Here is a 24,957-nt window from a genome sequence, read left to right on the forward strand (position 1 = left end):
TTTTTTTATCATAAATTATAATAATTCTTTCTTTAACTACTTAAATAAATTAGGACAAAGCACGAAAGAATTGGTTTTCCAACCAACAAAAAATAAATTCTTTTATTCCTTCATTATACAGCTTGGCTCTTTTGATTTGAAATGTACACAATTTTATTCTGCTGAAATTATTTCTGCTTCAAAGTATCTGCACTCATTCGGAATAATACATAGGTATTTATAATTTATCATGTTTTGTTTGAAATTTTGAACAGAGACTTCACCTTTGTAAAAAATCTAAATTGCCTCAAAAAGCGTATTTGCCATGATAAATAACGACCAAAAACTTCGTAGCTTTGATACTGAAGCATTGCATTAAAATATCATCTTTGCGGATAGTATTCTAATTTATCATACTCCGTTTATGCAAAGCAACGAGCCTGAGATGACGAGTTTTAGAAAGGCGATCTTTCTTGTTATCTCTCTCATTATAAAAAATATCCTTGTTATTTTTTTTAAATTTCCGTTTACTTGTGAGATCAAACAACTGTAGTTGTTTGTGTGGGTCATTTGAAATATGCACGAAAATTTAAGTGTCAAAACAACATATTAAGTTTAATATTATGAAAACTTTAAGCTTTATCTCGAAAATGGTGCAACGTTTTCCAAAACCAAACTCACAGGTGATCTAAGATATTAAAAGCTATGTATATTTATATATTAAAAAGCATATTATCAAAGCAGTCAGAAAATATATCGCACTTTAGCAACGACATCATGTATTGGCGAACATGTTAATGCTGGTTTTTGCTGTAGTATACAGTTTAGATGAGGCTAATTCTGTGCCTCATTTGTTTTTAAAATTGTTCGCAGTTTTAAGCCAACAATGTTTCTGAATTGTTTCTACTGCCAGCTAAATTTCGGCTTGTCTTAAAATATGTATTAGGTTTGTCTGAAAATTTTTTAAAAATAAACGCTTTGACTTTTTTTTAGTCCATTTTTTCGAGTCTCTGGTGAAGCTGGTAAGCATCTGTTATTTTCTGTTATGTTGCCACATGTGTGAGCATATGGCTTTTGCCAAAAATGTTGTCTATTGAGATGAATAGGTTTGTCTTCTTTCCAGTAAAAAAACTCTTTAAAATTTCAAATGATCTTTTTTTAATTTAGCTCTGATTTCTTTGCGTAACACACAACAACATGAAATGATGGAAGATGCAACATTACGTAGCAAAATACATTTTTATTTGTATATTCAAAATGATGAAGACTGTTTGTTGATTTTTGTCAGCCACGATAGTGTTTTAATTGAGGAAAATGCTAATTGAGAGTAATTGAAAGTAATGCCTGAGAGTAATTTGATAAATTACGCTCAGGAGTAAGTTAAAGAAGAAAGTTATTGAGAGAAAAAAAACAAATTTATTGAACAAATAGACCAGTAATGCAATTTGATATAAAAGAATTATAACGACAGTAATGAAAGGCAGTCTGCTAACGCTATATCTGCTCATGCAAGAAATCATGTTTGTTCAAAATTTGCTATATATGAACGTACATTATCACATACTAATAAATCAACATAACATTTACATAAGTCTGAATTACATAGATCATTAAACTGAACCCAAGATATGAAAAAAAAGTCATAAATTATCATGAATTATTTCCGCACTGCTTTTTCTGAAAGTGAATTAATCTTGTGGAGGAGAAACTTCTTTAATAACAATACGAGAAACTGAATTGAATCCACTGTCTGCATCTGCGTGACCAAAACCAGCACAATTGCCGACCCAGAAACCAACTTGTACTTTTCCTTTATGGATTTTGTTGCAATATCCTTCAATATGACGATGTCGATGGAGATTTTTTGATTTTCCACTTTGCATATAAAAAACTCCATCAATAGGAAGAGGATTTTTACATTCCACTCCATTAAATGTAAAATACCAACGTTTGCAACAATAATTGCAAAAAGCGATACGTAAGTTACCTCCATAAAAAACTTGAAGAGATGTGTTTTCGAACTTTTTTGTAAAAATGCAGTTCTAAAATGAAATTATAGTTTATGAAAAAAGCTATAAGACGTTTCTATTTCTTATCAATATTTGACATTATTGCTTGTAGAAATTTGAAAATATTAATTAATATGACCTGTATCAGTCCATGATCTTTGACGTCAACCCTTTTCCATGCACATTGTTTCCAGTTTAAATTAAATATTTCATTTTTCAGCGATACACCAGGTTTACCAGGTTCACCTTTTCTCCTTTTGATCCTACATCTCCTTTGAGTCCGTCTCGTCCTGACGATCCTGGTGCACCAGGTATTCCAGGGATTCCAGGGATGCCATTAGCAGAACATCTTGTTGAACTTTGTCTCTATATAAAGACGAAGAAAGTGCTGTCCAGATTGTGGCCCCTTTCATAATTAAATCATAGTTAAAATCTTTTATTTACCCTGCACAACATTTCCTATGATAAAAAGTTGAACCTCCCGTCAATTTAAATACAAAAATACTATGCAGTTAATTAGTTAACTGCAAATATATTTACAATATTGGCAACCAACAAAACATTACTATATTCGCTTAATTCTGACTAAACTATGTGGGCAAAATAATATGATATTGCAAAGCCTTCAAAATCTCTCTTTCATGTAAATACACTTAAAAGCAGACTTAAATGCAAACATCACTGATAGTAGACTAAAGTTATAACTATTACTTCAAACCTTTCTTTTGTTTTTCTTTAGAGTAGCAACACTATTTGATATAGACAAAATTAATAACATCCAAGGAAGTATATTCATTTTTACCATTCGTCAACCTTTTCTCAAAATAAAGTTCGTTAGCTTGTAGTTAGTGTCTAATGCTGAATTACAAGTTGTCCCGGTATTATATTCTACTGAATTGGCAACGTATACACTTCCGCTTCAGCACGAAAAGCTTATTCACAATTCCTCATTGTTTTGCAAAAAACGTAATTTGCTGTTACTAAAAGCATTCCACGTTGTCAATGATGGCAGCAACATTGTTTAGCAATAGCGAGTATTTTAAAGAGAAAATATTATAGGAGTATGCCAAATACATTTTAGTTTAAATATTCATATTAGTACATATATGTAGAGGTAGATATACACCAAATTGTACTGATAGAACTTTTAGCATACTGTGAATGCTATTATGGTGTCAAGGTCAATGAAGATTGTTATCTTGTATCTTTGACTTATTACGTGGAAATTTCTCTGACAAAAAGATGATATTTTAGCATCAATATAATAACTGCCTTATACTAAGTTCTAATTATGTTTGATTATTAAAATTTTAAGCGCAGCATTTGCAGTTTCTTCAATGGAAAAATTTTTGGACTATTGCAAAAATCAACTTTTGTATTTTGTATCATGAATTGGAGCATGAATTATTAAAAATTATTCCTTATTGTTGTGCAAATGATATGCCTAAACTGCAACGTTGTTTGTGATCGCTAAAATATTTTAAAAAGTAAAAATTTAGAATAATTATGACATATAAGGCTTGTTCTTGTATTTGAGCCAAAGTCCACATGTATTTAATGTGTTTAAATGTCAAAAGTAAATCAATGTATTAAGAGCAGCTTTTAAATTTACTCCTGCTGAAATAACATGAAAGCTACTACCAAATATATAGATTGTCCCATGTTTTCTTGAAGAAGATTTAATTTAATAATCTTCTTCATTCTTGAACAAATGACACAATCTTGCCACGTTGTCTACAACAGTTATTATTTTACAAACAAAAGAATGTTCTTGTTCTGATACATTGACTGTTTTAGCAGCTAGTTGTCTCAATCAATTTACAACGTGAACAAACAAATAGACAAATGGATACCTGAACATTTTTTGACAATTATTTGGTATTTATTTTGGGTTCAATGTTAGACTTGAAATTGTTGTTTCTATAGGTTTTAAACTTTAAAATACAATTAAGCATATTATAATATTATACATGTACACGTATCAATTTTATGCTACAGATGGATTGTTATCTTTCAAAATAAAACTTAAACGTATTCCTATTGCTAACGTTGTATATATTTGACAAATAACGTATTTGAATCAGCTACCAGCTAAAAAGTTCTGACTGAAATTCAGAGCTTCTTAATTTTTGTTTTCATTTTCCATCCAGAATCAGTTAATATCAAACTTGTGTTAATAGAATCAGTCAAGCTTACCAAAAGTTAGAGTGAACTTAAAAAACAACTAATATTTGTAAGTTTAATTTTATTAACAGAAGAGTATGCAATAATATTTGGTAAATATTGCTCAATAAATAATCTTAACATTAGTCCTAAAAAAAATATATGCCTCGTAAAAGTAATAGATTCTTCTACATGCTGTGAGAACTATATTTGTTTAAGATTGTTCATGCATGATTATTATCTTGCTGACTCTGTGTCACACATTTTTTGAAACATTTTTTTAAACAAAGATCATTCATCGTTTAGCGTTATCATAGTAATGAACCTGATTGATATTCTTCAGCTATTCAAGTTAAAAAACGATAATATAGCAAAATTGATTTGTAATTTATCAATATGGAAATTTTAATTTAAAATCGTTTATCATTGTTGTGCAAATAACACCATTTGCCACGTTGATCATGACAATTGATGTATTATGACTAATAAAATTGCGAAAGAGTTGCAAATATTTAATCAAGTTTGATTCATAATTTCATGATAAATTTTGCTGTTGAATTTGTTTGAACACAAACTTCAGTAAAATACAATGTTATTGATAGTTCGTGTTAATATACCAAAATAACCAAGACCATTGTTTTTTCAGCACCAACTTCTTTGTTAAAAGTAGAACTAAGAGTAATGTTTGCCACGTATATAAGATTGCGATCTTTGTCTTAAAACCGTTATAAGTGCAATAGTTTCTTTAGTAGGTAGTTCGATATTTTCCACAAAACTTTTCTCTACGTAGTATTGTTAGAAAGACTATATATTTTATGAATTCGTCTCTAGCATCAATTAAACTAATTTCAATTTCATAAAGTGATTGTTTTTAATATTGTGCACTGAACGTAAAATTGCTTCAGTAGAATAATTTAAGTCATTTTAACAGAATATTCTGCATGCTGATATTTATTGTGTTTTTACGTCTCATTATTTTGCTTTATTTGATATAGCAGTCGTTTTGATAGACCATTCATGTCTTTAAGCATTCATTACAAATATCAATCACCTTATTTGGATTTCCCGTTTTGTTAAACAAATGGTTATTGCTTTGATAAAGGACTGTTTAATCTTACATCACATGAAGTCTTCCAACAGTCACTAATGTAAGGTCATTCATAATTAAGGACTTACCAAACGCGTTTCGTATTTTTCTCGCTAAGTTATAAGAAGAGAGGATTGCAAAAATATTTTCAGAATATCTTTTATCATTGAAGTAATTTTGATTAAAGTATTTTGCTCATTGTTGTGCAAACGTCAACATGTTCGAACATGACAACTAACATATTACAAATGATTAAATTACAGAGTAATTGTGAGCTAGGTACGTTAGAAAATTATCATTAGCAAGAAAGATCTTAGTTGGTCCTTTCTACGGAAAAATGAAAAAATATTTTAACGTTTTGGTAGTTAGATCACCCAATCAACAAATTACGCAAATTAATGGTCATGAATATATATGAATGTTTGCAAATATTACCTGATCTTTGCTTTTTCATGCAAAATTTACAGTGTTATTTCGACGTAAATTTTGCTGTATATTTAAATAAGTACCTGTATTAAAATTTCTTTATCTGTATAATTGTTACAGCTAAACTTTTTTTGCATTTCGCATAGTAATTGCTAAATAATATTCTATAAAAATCTTTGGTATTGTAGTCAATTAATATTCGCCACGTAATAATGATGGAATCTTCTGCATGCTGCGGCACGAATCATATGAATTATATTTCACAACATTCTCCAATGATGATCTGTATTTTTTCCTTAATTAGAGGAAAAAGCATCTGTTTTCACTAAAAAACTAAAAGAACAAAATTATTTCTAACTAACACATTACTAATTATTGCACAAACTACACAAACTTGCCACGTTGTCAATAACTGCAACAGTATTACAAATAACCATTACAAAAAATAGCTGTAATGCATTATTGACTTGTCTATGTTTGCTAGGAAACGGTGATAGTCATATAAGTTTTGCAAACTGTCTTAATATTTTACACATTTAGCCGGTAGATGATGAATTTATAAGTCATGCAAACAAGATATGCAAATCATGTGGTTCAATGTTACACCAAAAGTGTATTTTATCAATGACTATTTACATTATAAATTTCTTCACCTCCCATATTCAAGAAAGTCTATTTTTGAAAACACTGATATATTAAAGAGTAGAAGAACAAAGACAATACCTCTCGATTCTATAAATTTGAGTCAGCGTTTTACAATTGACAAACTCCAAAACCAAAGATGAAACTGGATTCATTGGCGTAGCTAGCAAAATATAATTGGTCCTGCAGTTTGACGTAATTAGCGTGACGTATTCAGTGTGACCTAACCCATTATTTCATGGAAGTTGTGGCAATGAAATTTGCGATTCAAAACTGACAAGTAGAAAGAGACTTGAAGCGTTGTAATATGTAAATGATGGAATTTAAACAAGACATACTTGAGCAATTTCTTTGTTTTGAAATTATATTACACCAGAAAACAAAAGTTGCTCAATCTTTACATATTAACTTTTAGGCAATGTTATCATGTAAAACATAGGTTTCTTATTTGACTTTATTATCTTTAAGAATCCAAATCCCACAAATACAACTGAGACGCTCTTGATAAATTTTGTTTTCAGGTTGCCCTTAACTCTCAAATAGGAAAAGACCTTTCAACTGGTGCACTAGCTAAGGCTATTGCACCATTCATTCTGTTGTTTTACTACTTTATGTAAATTGGAATGGCGATTAAACTTAAAAATATAATAAAGCAAACAATGGCCGGTCTTTCTTTGAAAATCAACGTCTCTATAGAAAAATGAAAGTTGACTTTCATGCAATGGTATATTAATTAGAGAATTATACTTATCATTGAGATTTCTAACTTTTCTTGAGGTATTTCACCATTTTCATTATGAAAAAGTTTTAAATTCACAAAATCAAATATAAAAAATTTTCATATCATCAAAACGCTCAGATACCACATTGGCAACTGAATTAAGAACTTCAAACACAGCTCTTTGTGATTGTGTCGAGAAGGGGAAATTATACATCAACTATGTTTTTTGGAATTCACTGAATTTTGTCGTCTTTAAACAGTGACGTTACAAATTTTCCAATTTTGAATGCACCATAATTCAAATCTTTTTTTCGTTTTGAAGAAATGAATACAAAATTTGATACTGTTCTAATATCTTGAAAAAAAAGATAAACTGAAAAGCAAAACAAGAAACTATTTAAGTTATTAAGCAAACGACTTATTTTATTAAATGATTCATCATCCCATCCTGAAGGATAATCTAATACTTCTTGAGATTACTCTGGCTCAGTAATATCATCGAGTACTTCCAGGGTATGGGAATTCTAGACTATGGTAAGCCAAAACGTTCGTCTGGAACCTTTGCTAGAAAAAGAAAAAAGCAACAATATTAACAAAGAAAATCTTGACTGGAGCAAGATAAATAGCCATCGACATAGCAAAAGATTAAATCTGAAAGCTGCACAAAGTACAAAATACCAAAATGATCAAATGTCAAACCAACGACTCCTTTCTCATTCAAGTGACACTTACACAATTGGAAGCAATTCACTCTCACACAAGCAGTAAATACTGCCTTTCGGGTATTCTAGTGATAGCTTTTTAAAAGCTGGACATATTTTTTACGGCTATTCATTCTTTGTGCGGTGATTAATTACAACTCGTGCTCCATAGAGGAAAAAGTAAACTAGTACAAGTTTGTGTAATTCGATAAATCGAATTTATTGATCAAGAATGCAAACTAGGCACTTTTATCGTAATATTACAACATTGATGTCTTGCATATTATATACAAAGATATGATGTAAACACTTATATATATACACTTATATTAACTACATTTAATGTTTTTATAAAATTTTGTTCAGTGGATTGGATGTTCTCCTCTATGAAAGGAATTAAAATACGTCTTTGGTTTAAGATGACAACCTTAAAAAGTTAGCGCTGTTAAGGGTTATTTAGGTTATCATTAAATCTATTAATTTAAACATATCATGTAATTATAAAGTATGAAACACAGTTGTCTTCTTTTATGAATAGCTAATCTACTGCAGGAAGTTGTTTTAAAATTTATACATGAAATTTTACTTTAATTTCAGCAGTATCATTTCTCCTTATCATATACTCTGCATATAGTAAAAAAAAGTAATTGTACTGTAAATTTTGTCACATTTGTTTCTTGAAATACTGTCGAGTTTAGAATACCGTAAACAACAAACGATATGTGTTTCCAGATTCGCTTATATTTGAATCAGGTCATCATAAAACGGAAGTTGTTTCATCACCAGAGCACGATCGTATGTAGACGTCTATGTCGGCGTCACAGAATACACATCTAACAGAAGGCCCACTCGGCTAAAATCGTTGCATACTTTTCATTACGCATGCGTGGCTTCAAAGCAAGATACTTTCACAAAATCAATATGGAATAGTATAGAACGAAAATGTTATTTAACTAATAATTCACGTTTAAAGGTAAAGAAACGTTTGCCGAAATTTTTAGAAAGAGCTATCATCTTGAGAAGGAGATAAGGTTCCAAGCTTTTGTATTGCAAAACGATATATTTGTAAAAAACCCCTATATTTTCTACTGCGATCTCATGGAAGTATCTAGCTGGAAGGGTGTCTCCTTTAGAATTTGCTTCAGAAAAGTGGGGGACACAAACATCAAAGTTTCCGACTCGAGTGGACCTTCTGTTAAGATATCTATTCTGTGGTCGGCGTCTTGTTATACGTAAGTCATATCATGTCTCATCATACATGTCATTAGTGACACCAACGCGAGATTCCATTTAGGCAAGAAAAATTTTGATTATTTCAAAGACTTCGTGTCATTCATGCATGGTTTTTGTAATCTTGTGACAGTATAAAGTGTTTGCATATATAAGTGGCCGTTTTGGGGGAGTACATCGAAGTAACGATCCTCAACAGAGCATGAAATTAACATAAATTCTTTTCATTACATGCAATATTCCCCAAGAATGGCGACTGATGAAAACTCTCAATAAGAAAATCCAAATATGAAACTCGGCCCTACATTCGGGTTTTGTAAAATAACCCATGTAAAAATACGAAATTTGTATTTACTAATTTATTGTAGAAAACGTTATTTTAATGTCAAGCATGCAAGTTTCTTTTTATCAACAATATATGCCCACTTGAAGTTTACCTTTAAAATTGTTTGGAAAAACAACTTTATCGCTAATAACATAAGAGCAAGAATAGCCTAGCACAAAAACACCCAAACACGACAAAATGGACTAAATCATTTAAGTTCTTGAATTTGAATTTTCCCACCAAACACACTCCAACTTTGGAAATCTCACCTATGCGGGAATATTCAATAATGCCAGTAAAATCTAAAGATGTTGAATGGGATAACCGTTTTCGTTGTTATGGCAACCATGTCTAATTTTCTTCCACTTTTATTGTCTAGTTTTATAAGTGTATGAATCGTTGACTTGGTCGCCAAAGAAAAATTACTTAAAACTTACGCCAGCCAATGTAATTTTTGCACTGGTGTTTCGCTTTTTTGCACTGGGATTTCGTTTTTTTTGCACTCGGGCTTAGGAAGATGCACTGCTCTTAACCAATCAGAATTCAGATTTTTTTTCAACGATATTATTAGAAACGAAACATTTCAGTTTGTGTTCTGTTTTATGATGAAGTCATTGTCCGTTTACAATATCTAAATACTATCACACACCAGCGTGGCAAACGTATCGTAACAAGGGAACTGGGCAGAACTTTTCATTTTGCTGACAAGGAGGCAGGAGCAGCACAACCGAATTTGTGACAAGGGGGCTTTGGGGAGCACATCTCATTTCCCTGACAAGGGGACTGGGGCAGCACATCCCTTGGATTAGTTACTTATTGTTTTTAATGCTGCAGATAGTATTCGATCTAATTTACTATACTCCGTATTTGCAAAACAGCGAGCCTGGGACGAGATTGTGATTCCTCCTGTACGTGGTAAATAAATATCACGTATATGTCATTCTCATCGAAATCATTGCTATTTTCCAGTTTCTGTAATGTTGTGGCGTTTGTTGTCCGATAAACTGATATAAATTATTTGTAATTATTTTCACCGTGTTGCATTGATGAGGAGCCTCACATGGGCAGTTTTACTTTGAGAAATCTCCTTCGTACCTCCATCGTTTGGGATTTCTATTGTCATTATTTTATGGTGATCGTAATAGCATTGTATTTGTTCACATTCTCCATAAAATTTTTATACAAAAAAATAAAGAGAAAGAAAACTTAAGTTTACGTTGAACTAGATAACGCTACGCATTTTTGCAAATTTGGCAGTTGATTCAACACACATTTACAACAGTTTTTAGTGTTTCTTAATTTGGATGAGTTGGCTATAGAAATGCCTAGTGTCAATTATTGGCAATACTTGGCAAATACGATATTCAAAGCAGAGATCCTGATAGCTACGTGATTTGCCAGCATTTTTAAATTGGCAAATCTTAGTTCTAATTTCATGGTTTGTTGTTTTTCTCTCAGAGACCTAAAACCAGAAAACATTTTGCTCAGTGATGACATGCATATCAAAATCACAGACTTTGGAAACGCGAAGATTCTCGACAACCAGATCAAACCGGAAAAGGTTGGTAGACAATAGCCTGCGTTCAGGTGAACTACGGAGAACGTAAAGTGTGAAGACGTTTTCACAGTTTGAAAATCTTATGCTCCTAGTTTTAGAAAGGCGATCTTTCTTGTTATTATCTCTCTCATTCCTTGTTATTTTTTGAAATTTTCGTTTACTTGTGAGATCAAACAACTGTCATTCTTTGTGTGGGTCATTGACATTTTTTATGTGATTTTCTACAAAATGCAGATAAAAGGAATTTAATGAACGTTACTGAAAACATAAAAAATATTTAGGAGGAATAGAAAGCTTTGCGAAATTGGAAAAGTCTTTGAAAATTGTGCGAAAAACTTAAGTGTAAAAAGAAAATTAGAGCACATGGAGATATAAAGCTGTTGTACAACAGCCAACTAGGATTGAATATTAAGTTGTATTTCATAAGCACAGTGTGTGTGCAGGGAAGTGTTATTCTAGGAAGTGATTTCTTGTCAGTAAAGACCTGCAACCAAGTTTTTTTTATTTGTCTTTAGAAGGATGAAATTCTTTTGCTGGGACAGCTCAATATGTTTCACCCGAACTTTTAACTGATAAAAGAGCGTGCAAAAGGTACAGTGCACTGCTGTATTGCTATGTTTTTTATCCCTAGCTTATTCTTGCAAGTACACAAAGAATCTCCCCTTTCAGTTACACCCAGCACGGGAGTCAATGTGTCGTCATTTTCTTTGATTAAGAAAACATCAACAGTTTTGCACATTGTTTCTAAGAAGAATGAATATTTTTGACGTAATCTTTAAAAATAGATATCAAAAATCAAAGCAAAAATCGAGTAAAAAAAATTTGTTTGTTTTAACTTTGGTATTTTGCTACATTATTATTTTCATTGTACGTATATACTTTTTACATGAGTGAAATGAGTTTTTTCTTAAAAAGCTCGGATCTTTGGGCTCTTGGATATATCATATATCAACTGTTATCGGGATTGCCGCCGTTTAGAGCAGGGTAATAAATCACGCCGAATTGATATTATAAAATAGTACGGTTGCTCAATCTTCTCTGATTCACCAATTACTCCCGGTTGTGCTTCAGAAATGAATATGAGATATTCCAAAAGATTATAAATTTGGAGTATAAATTTCCAAATGGTTTTCGCGAATGTCCAAAATCACTCGTTAAACAACTTTTGGTAAGTGATTAACTTTACTTTCTCATTACGAATTTTTATGTGTATTTATGTTGTAGCTACAATTGTGAACCATGCTGTTGCACAAACTCAGCGACGAGAGCCCGAAAAGTTTACTGTATAGGGACTTTTACATTAAAACCGGATGGTTTATTCCCACTTAAAAAGATCAAAAACGCAATATTTATAGGAAACTTTTAAAGCAAGTTCAACCTGAAATTACTGGCGATATAAGTAAAAAAAAACAGTTGGATCCATTTAAATAGTATTAAGTTTTAATGCATTAAGAATGCATTGAGATGTACTTTTCTTATACTATGCACAGACAAATTAAATTTTTGATATTATTTGCTATACGACTGGCAAATTTAATTTACGAAAATGATTGCAATTTGAATTTCATTTGGTAAAAAGGACATAGGGTGTGACTTTAAACGGATTAAAAGCGTGTTTTTTTTCCGATAAACCTTAATGGAATTTCGTTATATTCAACTTAACGTTTTTCTATGTTCAACTGTAACTTTATAGTAGTGACGATTTTTCAAACAATGAAAAACATTTACGTACCAGCATCATCTATGTTTTGTTCAAATTAGCAGGCAATCCTCTTTTCTCCGCAATATGCATAGTGGCAGCGGTTACTCTAGTCTATAGATATGGATTTAGTTGCTGTAGTTAGCGTTGTTGGGCAAATGAAAGAAAAGCATCTGTATCTTTAAAAAATAAGTTTTACTCTCTCCCGCTCTTAGGATTGCCTGTTTGTAAACTTTATTCCCACTTCCTCTTTTAATACATTAACTATACTTATGATTATGGACGTAGATATTGGATCCAACGCAAAGACTTTGTCACGTGACTGATTTGACATACCCTAGATCCGCCCCTGATTTCGAAGTAGGTAATACATGCTTATGCTATCATCGCTCGCTGTTTAACGAAGGAACAATTTACCCGCAAACAGAGACAGTACAGAATCGAAAGAATTGACTATTACAAGCGAGAAATAGTTGCAGATGTCTTCTCTATTACAAAAGCTGCAATAGGGAAGAAATTCACTGGTGTATTTATAAATATTTGGCGTAGAAGTTTCATCACAAAGGAACTAGCGTTTGTATTATCAGATTCTCCATGAGATTCTTTCAAAACATCACATTGACAATGGGCAATACAAATCTTAGTGGTTAAAATATGTTGGATATGGAAACGATAAAGTTGAATCGTCAGGATTCATATTATATCTATTAAAATTTCAAAATGGTGAAAACAGTAAGCGTGGCCAGTTAGTCAGTTTGAGAATCTAAAAAGAACAAAAATCACAATTTCCTGTGGGAACTTACAAAAAGTGTTTTGTTGTATGCGAAAAAATATCATGGAATTCAACAGCTCTTCTAAAAAATTAACGTTTTTGGAGGGATATTTGTTCCAAGAAATTTTTTGAATTCTATTTACTTTTAAAAGTTAAATCTCATCGCTAGATAAACTCAAGAAATGTTTTTTTTTATTTTTTAGCTCAACATGCAGCTGTTTTATTTGCTATGATATTAAAATAAACTGGCAATAAATTTTAATTCGTTTTATTCGCTTATCGGGCGGAAAACTTTGCATTTATTTCAAGCCATATGACCATAAATGAACAAATCACATTTAACACAGCGGCCATACATTAATTGTTAATTATTATACAATGTAAGCAATACTTAAGCTTTTGACGTAATGGTGCGGTGATATAATTATATATAACGTATAATTAATAACTTCATAAATTAGAAAATCAGAATGCAGGTAAAGCAGGGACTCCCAGCCCAACTGATTTGTAATTTTTTCCTTTTTAACACCTCTATTTTTCATTATTAAAAATGCATGAAATACTCTTGTAAAACTCAGGGCTCTTTAAGAGCTCATTGAGAGCGTACATAAAATTCAACAGTTTAATCTTTGATCGAATTCCTTGCTAAAACAAAGCATCATAAAATGCTTGTTTGTCTTTTTTAAGGAAATAAAGCTATATTGGCCATAATACGACTTGATTTACTGTTTTAAACAGTCGACGATTTAAGTAGACTTAATTTGGAATCGTCTTATTGTGCGCACTGTAATCATCAATTATATGTCCACAACTTCAAAATAAATAGGTACTACAGGCCTATATATAGTACAATCTCTCCTTAACTAACCAACTTTCATGCACAAATGGAGTCAAGACAAGAAAGAAAAAGTTTGACATGCGTAAAATGGTCACAGATGTCGTGAGGAAAAAACTCCTGACCTATAGCTTGCCAGGTTACTACTTTAATAACAATGGATGAACGTTTGTATTATCACATTTTCCATGTGGCCTTTTTAAAAGATCACATGGGCGATTGGACAATGCAAACGTTTGTGATCAAAAGATCTTCCATACTGAAACGACAAAAAGAAGACTCCGTGATTCGAATAAAATCTTTCAAAATTTAAGCTGATGACTGCAGTAAGTGGCATTGTACAACACTACTTTGAAGAAATACTTAAATTTAAATCAATTGCATGAATTACTACAAAACAAACATTACTGGACAAATTAAAGCTGATGTACTCATGTTGTCCGAAGCAATGTTACCCATGACAACAAATGACAAATATCCCATATATTAAAAAACATTTAACTGCCCTAAAAAGCAACTTGAAGCATACATCTACATTTTCAACATGAGGAGGAACTGTTTTACAATGCGTCTCTGTTATACTGAAGAAATTAGTGACATAAAGCAAAGTATTTTTGATTACAAACCTTAAGATAATAATAATATTTTATTTTAAAATAGTGGTATCAATGACTTCACATGTTTGTAGATGTAGATCGTCCAGGTTGGTATAGTCCTGAGAAGGACTGTTTTTGTTGTTGTCGACTGATGTTTCGAGTATGTGATGCGATTTATGTCAATATGGTGTATGGTAAGCAGATTGATGCTTCTAAAATTGTTGTTGCCGAAGGACTTTTAGCTATGATTTCTCTAGTGCTTGGGGAATCGTGGCCGTTATATGGCAGCGAAATCCTACACTCCTGCAAATATGTTTCAATGGACAAAAAATCTGTAGCCCTAAGGCGCCATACTATTATTTACTTTATCATAAACAAATGTTTGGGGCTTTTCAGTTTATGATCATTGATCATTCAATCATTGGACAGTTATATTAGGATAAACGTGTTATTATAGAGTAATATGATACAGGAAATTTATATCTATAACGATCATATATCATTGGATAATTGATCATGGACTTTGACACAAACACTTCTGTTTATAATGAGGTTCTTTGTCTTATTAACATCCTATCTCTTCTTTATTATTCTTATTCTGTTTTATTGCACTGCACGTTGTATTTGGTTACGTTGTAATAAAATGGTTGCTTAAATATTATAGTTCTAACAAGTTATACTACACATTGTTTAAAATTTGGGAAAACTAACATTGATTACATGAGAAGCTGTTTACTACAACCTTTGATTTTGAGTCTTTTCTGAGCTATGAAGCTTTTTATTTTGACAATTTGAGTGGAATGGTATTAAACCTGAGTATTTCACATACATGAAATGTTGTCCCATGTCACATTTTCTTACGTTAAGCGAGTAATCTTGAAAAGGGATTTTCCTATTTTTTAGAAAAACTAAAAAATATATAAGAACTTTTAATTTACATTTCAGTTGTTGCGAGTGGAAAAAGTAGCGAATCCAGCGTTAGTCAAAATAAATTACAGCTCCTTAATTTTAAATTCAAAGTACTTTCAGGAAAGCACAATTGGTTTTGAATTTCTAAAGAATATAATTTCGCCATTTGGCTATGCTTCAAAGGAGCTTAGAAATGTAAATATATGCCAAAATGTGCCACAGTAATTAATTTTGACTAACCCTAGATCCACCACTGAATGGGAATATGAATGTCCTTGTACTTTTTTGACAACAGATTTGTACTGTTAAAAAGCCAGTTGTGCTGGAATAATCTATACATAAGACATAAATATATGTAAATAATTTATGATTACTGTCATTTTATGGGAACATAGTTCAAATACTGGAAAATGCCACATGTAGAAATAATGAATATTTGTAATGACTGCTGCATCTTTTGAAAAAATATATGTAGTACAATAATATTTTGAAGGGCTTGAAAATATTCATTTTATTGAGTTCAATCATCGAGGTACAACATTATAGCAGTAGAGGTAATGGGTTTGCCGGACGGAATGGTGATCTCTTGAAATAAATTTTTTGTCATTTATAATTAAATTATAAAGATGTTATGTATTTTGATTTGTGTTTTCAACAAAATAATTTCTGTACCTGCCACAAAGACGATGCTATCGGTTTCTCCACTTTTTGTGTAATATATGACACCTAGCACATTGCGTCACGTGTATTTTTATTGGTGAGTATATTTTTTAATAAGAATGACATCTGACTGTCGTCGAAATTTTTGAAGAGCGTAAATACAAAGTACAAATGGTGTATCTTTGCGTCGTTTGTAATAAAACAGTCTCTCTGCATTTTTTGCGGCCGTTTTCTTAACCAAAAGTGCCCCTCAAAGCTGGTGCTTCTCCAACCTTAATACTTTTCCAACAACACTGCCTTTGCATGCACCAAGAGTTGTTTACTCTAAATGAAGATTTCGCACTTGAGCATCGCTTTTAAAATCCTTGCTGGCACCCACATTGTATTAAAGCTGATTAAGAATTAAAAATGTTAGAATGTGTTGACGAAAATAGTATCTATCTTTCAAGCGACTACCCCCCTCCCAATTCCAAAAATTGAATGTGGTATCCATTCTTCATTTGACTCCTTCCACCACTAATCACAAACGCCCAGTAATAACACTCTTTAAGTGCTGAAGAGGTATGTCGTACTACTCTACCACCGTAAAAGTACACAAGCCTTCGTTAATGAAACACGCAAAGAGATTTATGCCCAGATGGGAAGAAATCTTAGTAACATTCCTCCTATTAAAGGTGCAATTCAAGAGAACATTAAATGTGCAGTCTACTAAGAGAGGTATTTTGCTGGGGCTAGTCAATTGTTCCTATCATGGAATTGCCTTCACCAAGTGATTGGGGAAAGAAGGATTCGCTAGGAATAAGGAAACCTTTCTAGTCAGCACTCTCTGACATTTCTAAATCTATTAAGATTTAATTAAATGTGGTTAGGATGTGGAAAGCGATACAGAGGAGACAGTTTTGTAGATAACTAGGTGACCTAAACGCATTTTTTGAACATATTATAGCGTTAAAATAAGGAAAAACATGTAGATAGACGCAAAATGTAATTACCTAGTTCGTTGTCCAGCCTTTTTATGATAATGAAAATCACGGCTAGTGAGACTGTAATTAGCACCTCAATATAACAACATTTCGCACATTCTGGACTAATTAATTTTTTTTAAAACTTTATGTGACTAAAAACTTTTCCAGCAGACAATTTGAAGATATAAATGAGAAAACGCATTCAAAGACACATTATCTTGTAAACTCATGATTTGATTTATTATAACAAGACACAAGATTTAAAAGCTATACTTCAACTCATTACAAAGTCATTATCTTAGGTGTAAGTCAAAAGAAGATTTCAAATTATTAGTTACCATATAGGTCATTAAATAGTTGTACACACTTGGTAATAAGCCCATCACTTATTTTTAATGTAAAATCGAGTCTCCTCCCAAAAATCCTTTAACTTCACTCTTTGCATGTCACAAAAACCATAGCTGCAAGGTTTGATCATCTTACAGGAGTCTCCCCACGTCGTAACAATTACGTAAAAATCCGTTAATCGCTGGAAAATAACTTGTACCATTCTATATTTCCTCTAAAACGCTTTTAACGAAATACTAACTGTTCAAATTTTTTCAAACTGTCTAATGGAGAGAATTAATACAGAAAAAATGCATTTACAATAATGTTGCTTGTATGGAGTATTACCTGGCTCTATGGTATAATATCAAAATACATCCATTCTGCATGAAAGATGTGAAAATCATTTCTCGGATTAAATTTTATGCAATACTTTGCAAAATGAATTGTTAACAACAAACAAAAGAGGCTGTTTTCGATGCAACTATTAAAGGCAGTTAAATTTAGGTTAAAATGTTAATGCAGTTGTTTTATGTGCTTATTCAAAAGTACTTGCTCTCAAATTAATTTTTATGCAATGAAAAGTAGAAGTTTTTGACTTCCCGAATGAAATGTTTGCCAAATTGATGTCATAAGAAGTACACATTCTTAACATAGGTATAAAAATTACTATAAGCTGCGCTTTCTCTGTGTTATTTATGACGTCAGATGACCAAATATGACGGCCAAAAAAATTTGCAAAGTATGACAACTTTTTGAGTTGAAATTTGTCAGCTTCCACTCTTCGTAAAATGGACATAAATATATCAAAGAGCCTGTAAACATTTGAAAAATTCATTTAGGCCTATTTGCAAACATTTGAATATTTGATTTGAATATTTCATATAAGAAAGCCACCTAAGTTGGTCAAAGTCAACCTTAAGGTATTTGGTTACTAATTGCTAGAATAACCAAGTATGAATTGATTACAATATTGACACTATAGACTAATTATTCACAAGACGCAAAAGTACATAATCAGCCATAAAATGCATTTAATAATTAATGTAAGCTTCATTAAAAACACGCTATAATCGAAATGAATGTTTATATAAAGACAGTAAACACAATGGTTTACAATAGACAATAGACAGAATGGTAGTAAAAATTAGTTACGGACAAGAATATTATATCTTTCTGTTGTTACAATCAATTTAAGATGGTAATGTTGCAATAATAAAGCTTTGAGTACCAAATAAGAATTTTCCAATTTGACTAAATAGTATTTGGTTGTAACCAAATGTATTTGGTTGGTTTGATCAGAATTTGATGTATGGTAATCATTACAACATTCTAATTGATTATTTAAACCTTTTATACTTGGTTATATTAGTTTTGTATGTTTGAAGTAAACAGTGGCGAATCTACGTCTTTCAAAATAAATTACTGCTGCACATTTTGGAATAAATTAACTTTTCTAAGCACCTCAGAGACAAGTCCATTTGTGAAATTATATTCTTTAGGAATTCAAAACCAATAGCTCTTATCTGAAAGTACTTTGAATTTAAAATTAAGCAGCTTTAATTTATTTTGGTCGCTGCTGCTTGCTGTGACTACCCCTATATCCGTTACTGGAAGTAAATATTTGATAATGGTTACAAGGGGCGGATCCAGGATTTTTAATTTTTAGGCAAAATAGCCGGAGGCGTTTGTTGCCTAGGGGCATCCGGAGCATGCACACCCTGGAAAGGAGTTTTTCCAAAATAGCATAAGACTATAGAACTTCAGCCGTTTCGCTCAATATCAGATCTCATCAACATGCCTAGGATGCAGTTGATGAATGCACTTTATATTCACTTTAGCATCCGACGTGGACTTTTCAAACCCAACCTTAAAAATTCTTTATGATGAGCGACGATAATAAGCAGTTGTGAGCATGCCGATTATTACTGAAGACTGTTTATGTGGCCAGAAACAGCACCAGCACCATCGTAACCTTGTCCACGACAATCGTTTATGTCCAAGAAAAGATCCTCGTTAAAGCATTTTAAAATGACAGAGGCAAGATTCTTTCCAGCTAAACCTTCCCTGCAATGATTAAAACGATAGAATTCTTCTCTGATATTGAGCTCGGAATCAATAAAACGAAGCACAAGTGACATTTGTTCTTTATGAGAAATCTCGCAGGTCTCATCAGCAATGATCGCATAATACTTGCTTTTCTTAACCTCAGAGACAACGTGTTGAGTTATGTATTGTCCACAGCATCTGATAAACTCATTTTGAGTGGTTTTGGAAACATAGGAAGCATTCTTAGGATGGTCTTTAAGTGAACCTCGAGAGTAACACCCCATCGAACACGGTAGTTAAGCAACCTCACAAAATTTCCTACACCTAAACACGAGTAATTACTTATTTCAGGTAATATTTGGAATCATCCCGATGGCCGCGTAGAGGCAGATTCAATTGATACGAAAGAATGACCGTGTCAACTACAGGATGGTTCTTGTGTCAACTACAGATGGTTTACGACGGTTAACTAAAATCTTATTTTTTAAATTAGAATCTTACACCACATCAATTGATTTCATTTTACCTGAAGATTGGTAAAGAAATTCCTTATACGAAGCATCCGTGTCATAATGCAGCCCTGATAATGCTTTTTCATGGCGTTTGAAAGCTGCCTTAGCATCAGGCCAATATCTAAATGGTTCAATAAAACGTTTTTTCATCTTAACAAGCTTATTTGGAAGTCTGTGTCCAAACAAAACACAAGGAAGACAAAATGCACCATCTAATTTGGGTGAGTAACACAACCAGGAATAATCTTGTAACCAGTCAAACTGAAACCATCTACCATTAGCAGATGGAATTCATAATGAATATCTGGAATAAAAACATTTTTAATAAGCTTCTCAATTTCAGAATTGTTCATGCCTTTTACTCTTTCCCTAAAAGAAGCAACATCAAATTCATGATCACAGGTGGAATTAGATGCCAGAGGGGCAGTGCTAGAAAAAGAAAATGAAATTCATCACTAGCATCACTTTTTGATGATGACAGGGATGATGTTGGTGTGTTAATGGACCCATCAAATTTGGTTGCACTTAAAGAGCCTTGAGGATTAAGCGTTTTAGAACAAGAAGTTAAAAATGACAGTTTGGACAGAGTTGTACTTTTCTTTGGTTTAGAAGAAGGAAAAGTGCATTTTCTCTTAAGCCCTTTTGATAATGATATTAATGGAACATAATGATTGTGCTGAAATGATGAAAAGGAATCAAGTAAACCTTCATAACAAAATAAAATTCTTATATGAGCAAAATTTGTGAGTTCTGATTTCAGAGATCTGGGATCAATCCTTTGATTAAACAAAAGCTGGCATTTTTCTGAGCAGGAATCAAAATCAGGATGGTAAGAGTATATAGTTCTTGATGTTACAGAAGCTAAAGCCAATAAACAAATGAAACCGCACCACCTATTATCTGCCCAGTTTAGCAAATCCTTCTTCCGCAACAAATTAGAAGATGCTATATTACCTGCTGCATCCATTGCCTCAAATGATACACACATAGCTATCATACCTGACAAAGATCTGAATATATTCTTATGGCTGTGAAAAAGTGAAATGAGGCACGGATGTCTACAGTAATAATCAGCATTTAGAAACAGCCCAATGGAGGTAATTAGTAAGAGAGTGGTAATGAGAGAGTTGTCACCAACAAGCACCAAAGAAACAGAACTATACAAACAATTACCACTTGTATTAGATCTAAATGGTAACAATAAAAAATAAAATAAGTTTTATCAAGTTCAAGAGGTTGGTGTGGTCATAAATTGTATAAAAGCACTAAAAATAATTTCTAAACTTTAATGAGGAAAGCTTTTAAACTACAAAATAACCGAATGTATCCATAATGAAAATTCATGTGTGTGAACTGTGAACATAATAAACTAACAAAGCCCATATATTTTGCAGTATTATACATTTTCTGGCAAAATAGCAAGGTTGACTTCTTTGCACAACTTTAATAGTAATAGCAAATTAGCAATGAACCGAATGAAGCAACAATGTTTAAATTCATTCATGGTGCACTTCCTGCCAAAATGTGTAAACAAAGTTTACTGCTTTAATAACGTCAATAAAGACATCATCAACACATAATCCATACATACAACAGCATGTTTGCAAACCTTATTGCAATTAAATCCGGACTGTTGTCTATGGCAGCAACAGGGATGAAATTTTCCACGTTAATGTTACGATAGATATCCACTCCGATACGTTGTGCTAAGTTCTCCTCCGTGAAAATTTTGCGAGATCGCAAAGACGATAATAATTCCCAGTAAATCGACACCAAAGTTTCTACATATTTGATAGATAAAGCGCTGCTGACATGTTGAAACAACGCCATCCAATAAGGTTTAGATCTAGCTACAAAAAATTCGACTGATCGACGTACAAGTGCATGAGGATTTTTTGCTCTGCTTGATCCGCCCCTGATGGTTGCTACTATTTTTTGTTGTTGTAACCTGTCAGTATTTAGGTTTTTAAGAGCTCGTGTGCACAACTTTCTTCCATATCGTAATAGACATATCAGAGAAATTGGATGCGTGTTTAACTGGACAGAATTGTGATTATTTTGAAACAATATGGTGAAAATGGATACTCTAATTAATTATTACAATCAATAAAATTATTGATGACAATAAGTGCGTGTTCAATATTTTCGATAGTATTTAACAACTTCTGAGCTATTTCGTCAATGTCTTTCACAACTTTTACAATCGAACCCTTGTGTACGTCAATAGATGTCGTAATCAACGAATGAATACTAAAACCAAGCGCTACTCCATTGAAAATAACACCAATTTCGTCAGGAAAAAACTGGAAATCGAATAATCCGGCAGCATCGCAAATACCAACAACATTATTGCATATATCCGTAGCATCAAATAAATCTTCGAATAGATAAAAATGGCCAATTTCATTCTGAAGTCTTTGCCTAATTCTAAAGTCTTCCTGAAGAGCTTCTTCAGCTTCTTTGACTTTAATAGATTGCAAAATTGTAGTAACTTGTTGCGCGCCCTTTGAAGTTGTTGCACCAGCCAATGAAAGACTGATACCAGCAATAGTCAGAGGCAAAGAAGCACCAAAGTGACAAACGCACCCACCACCTGCAATTGCTAAACAAGTGCCAACGATTGAAGCTGAATCACCCGAGAGTTGGGCAATGCGACTATTATTTTCATGCTTTTGTATTTCGAACGCAACGTCAACAAGCAAAGTAACCAGCCTTGTTCTTTTTTGTATAAATTGCTTAAGATCTGCTCGAATTTTTTGAAGAAAAAGAAGGAAATCCTCTTTATTTTCGTATTGTGTCATTTCTAAACAAAAAATTGTGATTAACTATAAATTAACTTAACCAATTTTTTCATATGAATATTTCCAGTCAAAGCGTAAATTATGAAAAAAGATATCGTTGCAATTAAAACAAAAAATATTGAATGTAACGTATTGTACGCATACTCTGTTTTATCTATTTTATGACAGTACATGTAAACTTTTGGTTATGCATTTGATTGGTAGAAATATCCATAGTCTGAAAATTATTAGCTGAGAATACGTAATTATCACTGATATGTATATTACACTGGATAAGGCATCCATGTATAAAATATAGTAAGATAATTGAGCCGGAAGTTGGCTTATCTGATTATGACCTTCGTGGGGTATCGGTCCCACTTTACTATACTTTTGTATTACAAAATCACAGTTTTCGCGTTTTTATTCGTTCTACAAACTTTTGGTTCCAGCAAAATTTTTGTGAAAGGGACAGAACAACCTGCAAAGATATCTAATATTAAAAAGTTTATCTTCTTGGCTTTATAATGGCAGAAAATTGAGATGGTACAAGGTCAACCTGCATTGTTTTGAAACAAACTGGAGATTATTTGATGCTGCACTTCTTAAAAAAAATGTAGAAATATTACAGAATCCTACTACTGCTACAAAAATTTCATCTGCAATGACGCTTATGGAAGATTGCTACAAATTTACTTATTTAACAACACTTTGTTATTCTCATCGCTAACATCATAATAATTTCAAATTACGTCTTTATTATATCAGTGAAGAAGCAAAACAAATCGACATAGAAAAATAATCAGAAAGACATTTTATGAACAATAGTAAGTTGAAAACGATATCATCAAACTCTACGAGATGTACATCATCAAAATATGCGATTAAAGTACCTCTGTTGTTATTATGCGAAGCAAAGTTTTCAACCAGTTGCCATGTGAACAACTTCAATATCGATGAATATGTTGAAAATATGAATACCTTTGTTCTTACTTTGTTGTAAATTTGTAATTGAAGTATTTATCTTATAAAAATGTCTCACACGGCTGAAATTGTCCTCGTCACCTTCAACTTTCAAATTTCAATACAACTTGCCATCTTATTTTTCAGTCGTTACAAAGCCAAAAAAACAGAGCTTCAAGGTTAAAACTCTCTACCGGTTTTCCTCTGCATGTCATAAAAATTTTGCCTTATTCAGAAGTTTGTAAAAGGAATAGAAACGCGAAAACTGTGATTTTGTAATACAAAAGTATAGTAAAGTGGGACCGATACCCCCCATGAAGCCAGTATCAAATGATCGATCTTCCAGCTTCAATTTTCGCAAGAGATGCGTTATCCAGTCTAATATACATAATAGTGGTAATTGTATGAGTACTGTATATAATTTTCTTCTGTGAATAATTCTCTTTTTATTAAGCATTCTGACCACTTTTTACAAATATTTATAAACTTTCTTCATGCAATTTTTTTATCATACAAAAATATCAGCATTTGGAGAAGTTGTACTACTCAATTTTTTTTGTACATCAACAGTTTTAAATAAAGGGCAGAGTAATCTTACGTCAAAATAAAATAGAAAATCTTATTCTTTCATATTTTTACACTTTGAAATACCTTAAGAACTGCTGCTCATTCAGCATGATTCTGATTCATTCCTACCTTTGATATGTCACCACTGGATTGCATGCATTATATTGCATTATAATTGAAACCTCCATGCAAAAATGAAAAAGACGACGAGATGACGTGTTTTTATCTCAAACATTGCAGTATTGTAACGAGTAAACAAAATTAAGTGAGATCAGTCGTATAGTTATCGTGTAAACATTTTGAGGGTATCTAACAGCACTCATTTGATGTTACATGATTATTTGGCAATGTATTATTAAAAGCACTATACGGATAACCCAGAAAATTCACATCTAAATTAACTCACCAACAGGTAACACAATAACGACGTCACTATGTTTCTAGAACGTTTGACGTGCAGTATAATAACGTAAGGATAAAAC

General features: G+C 32.1%; 1 protein-coding gene and 1 pseudogene across 2 annotated transcripts in view; both read right to left on the minus strand.

Annotated features, from left to right (window-relative positions):
* Positions 1-1,372: 1,372 nt before the first annotated feature.
* Positions 1,373-2,444, minus strand: LOC124449271 (annotated as a pseudogene).
* Positions 2,445-7,307: 4,863 nt separating this feature from the next.
* The window catches only part of LOC124449845, a 35,133-nt gene continuing 17,483 nt past the window's right edge, over positions 7,308-24,957 (minus strand). Inside the window, exon 3 of one of the 2 annotated variants that reach the window (XR_006949623.1) lies at positions 7,308-7,591. Coding sequence is in view for 1 of the 2 variants with exons in the window: in XM_047000761.1 (XP_046856717.1) it covers positions 22,256-22,966 (711 nt within the window). In the remaining variant the exon portion in view is untranslated. Of the gene's footprint in view, positions 7,592-22,197; positions 22,969-24,957 lie in introns of those variants that run through there. The other variant, XM_047000761.1, reaches the window with a different exon arrangement.

Source organism: Xenia sp. Carnegie-2017, unplaced genomic scaffold, assembly GCF_021976095.1.
Source record: "Xenia sp. Carnegie-2017 unplaced genomic scaffold, XeniaSp_v1 HiC_scaffold_23, whole genome shotgun sequence".
NCBI classification, from domain to species: Eukaryota; Metazoa; Cnidaria; class Anthozoa; order Malacalcyonacea; family Xeniidae; genus Xenia; species Xenia sp. Carnegie-2017.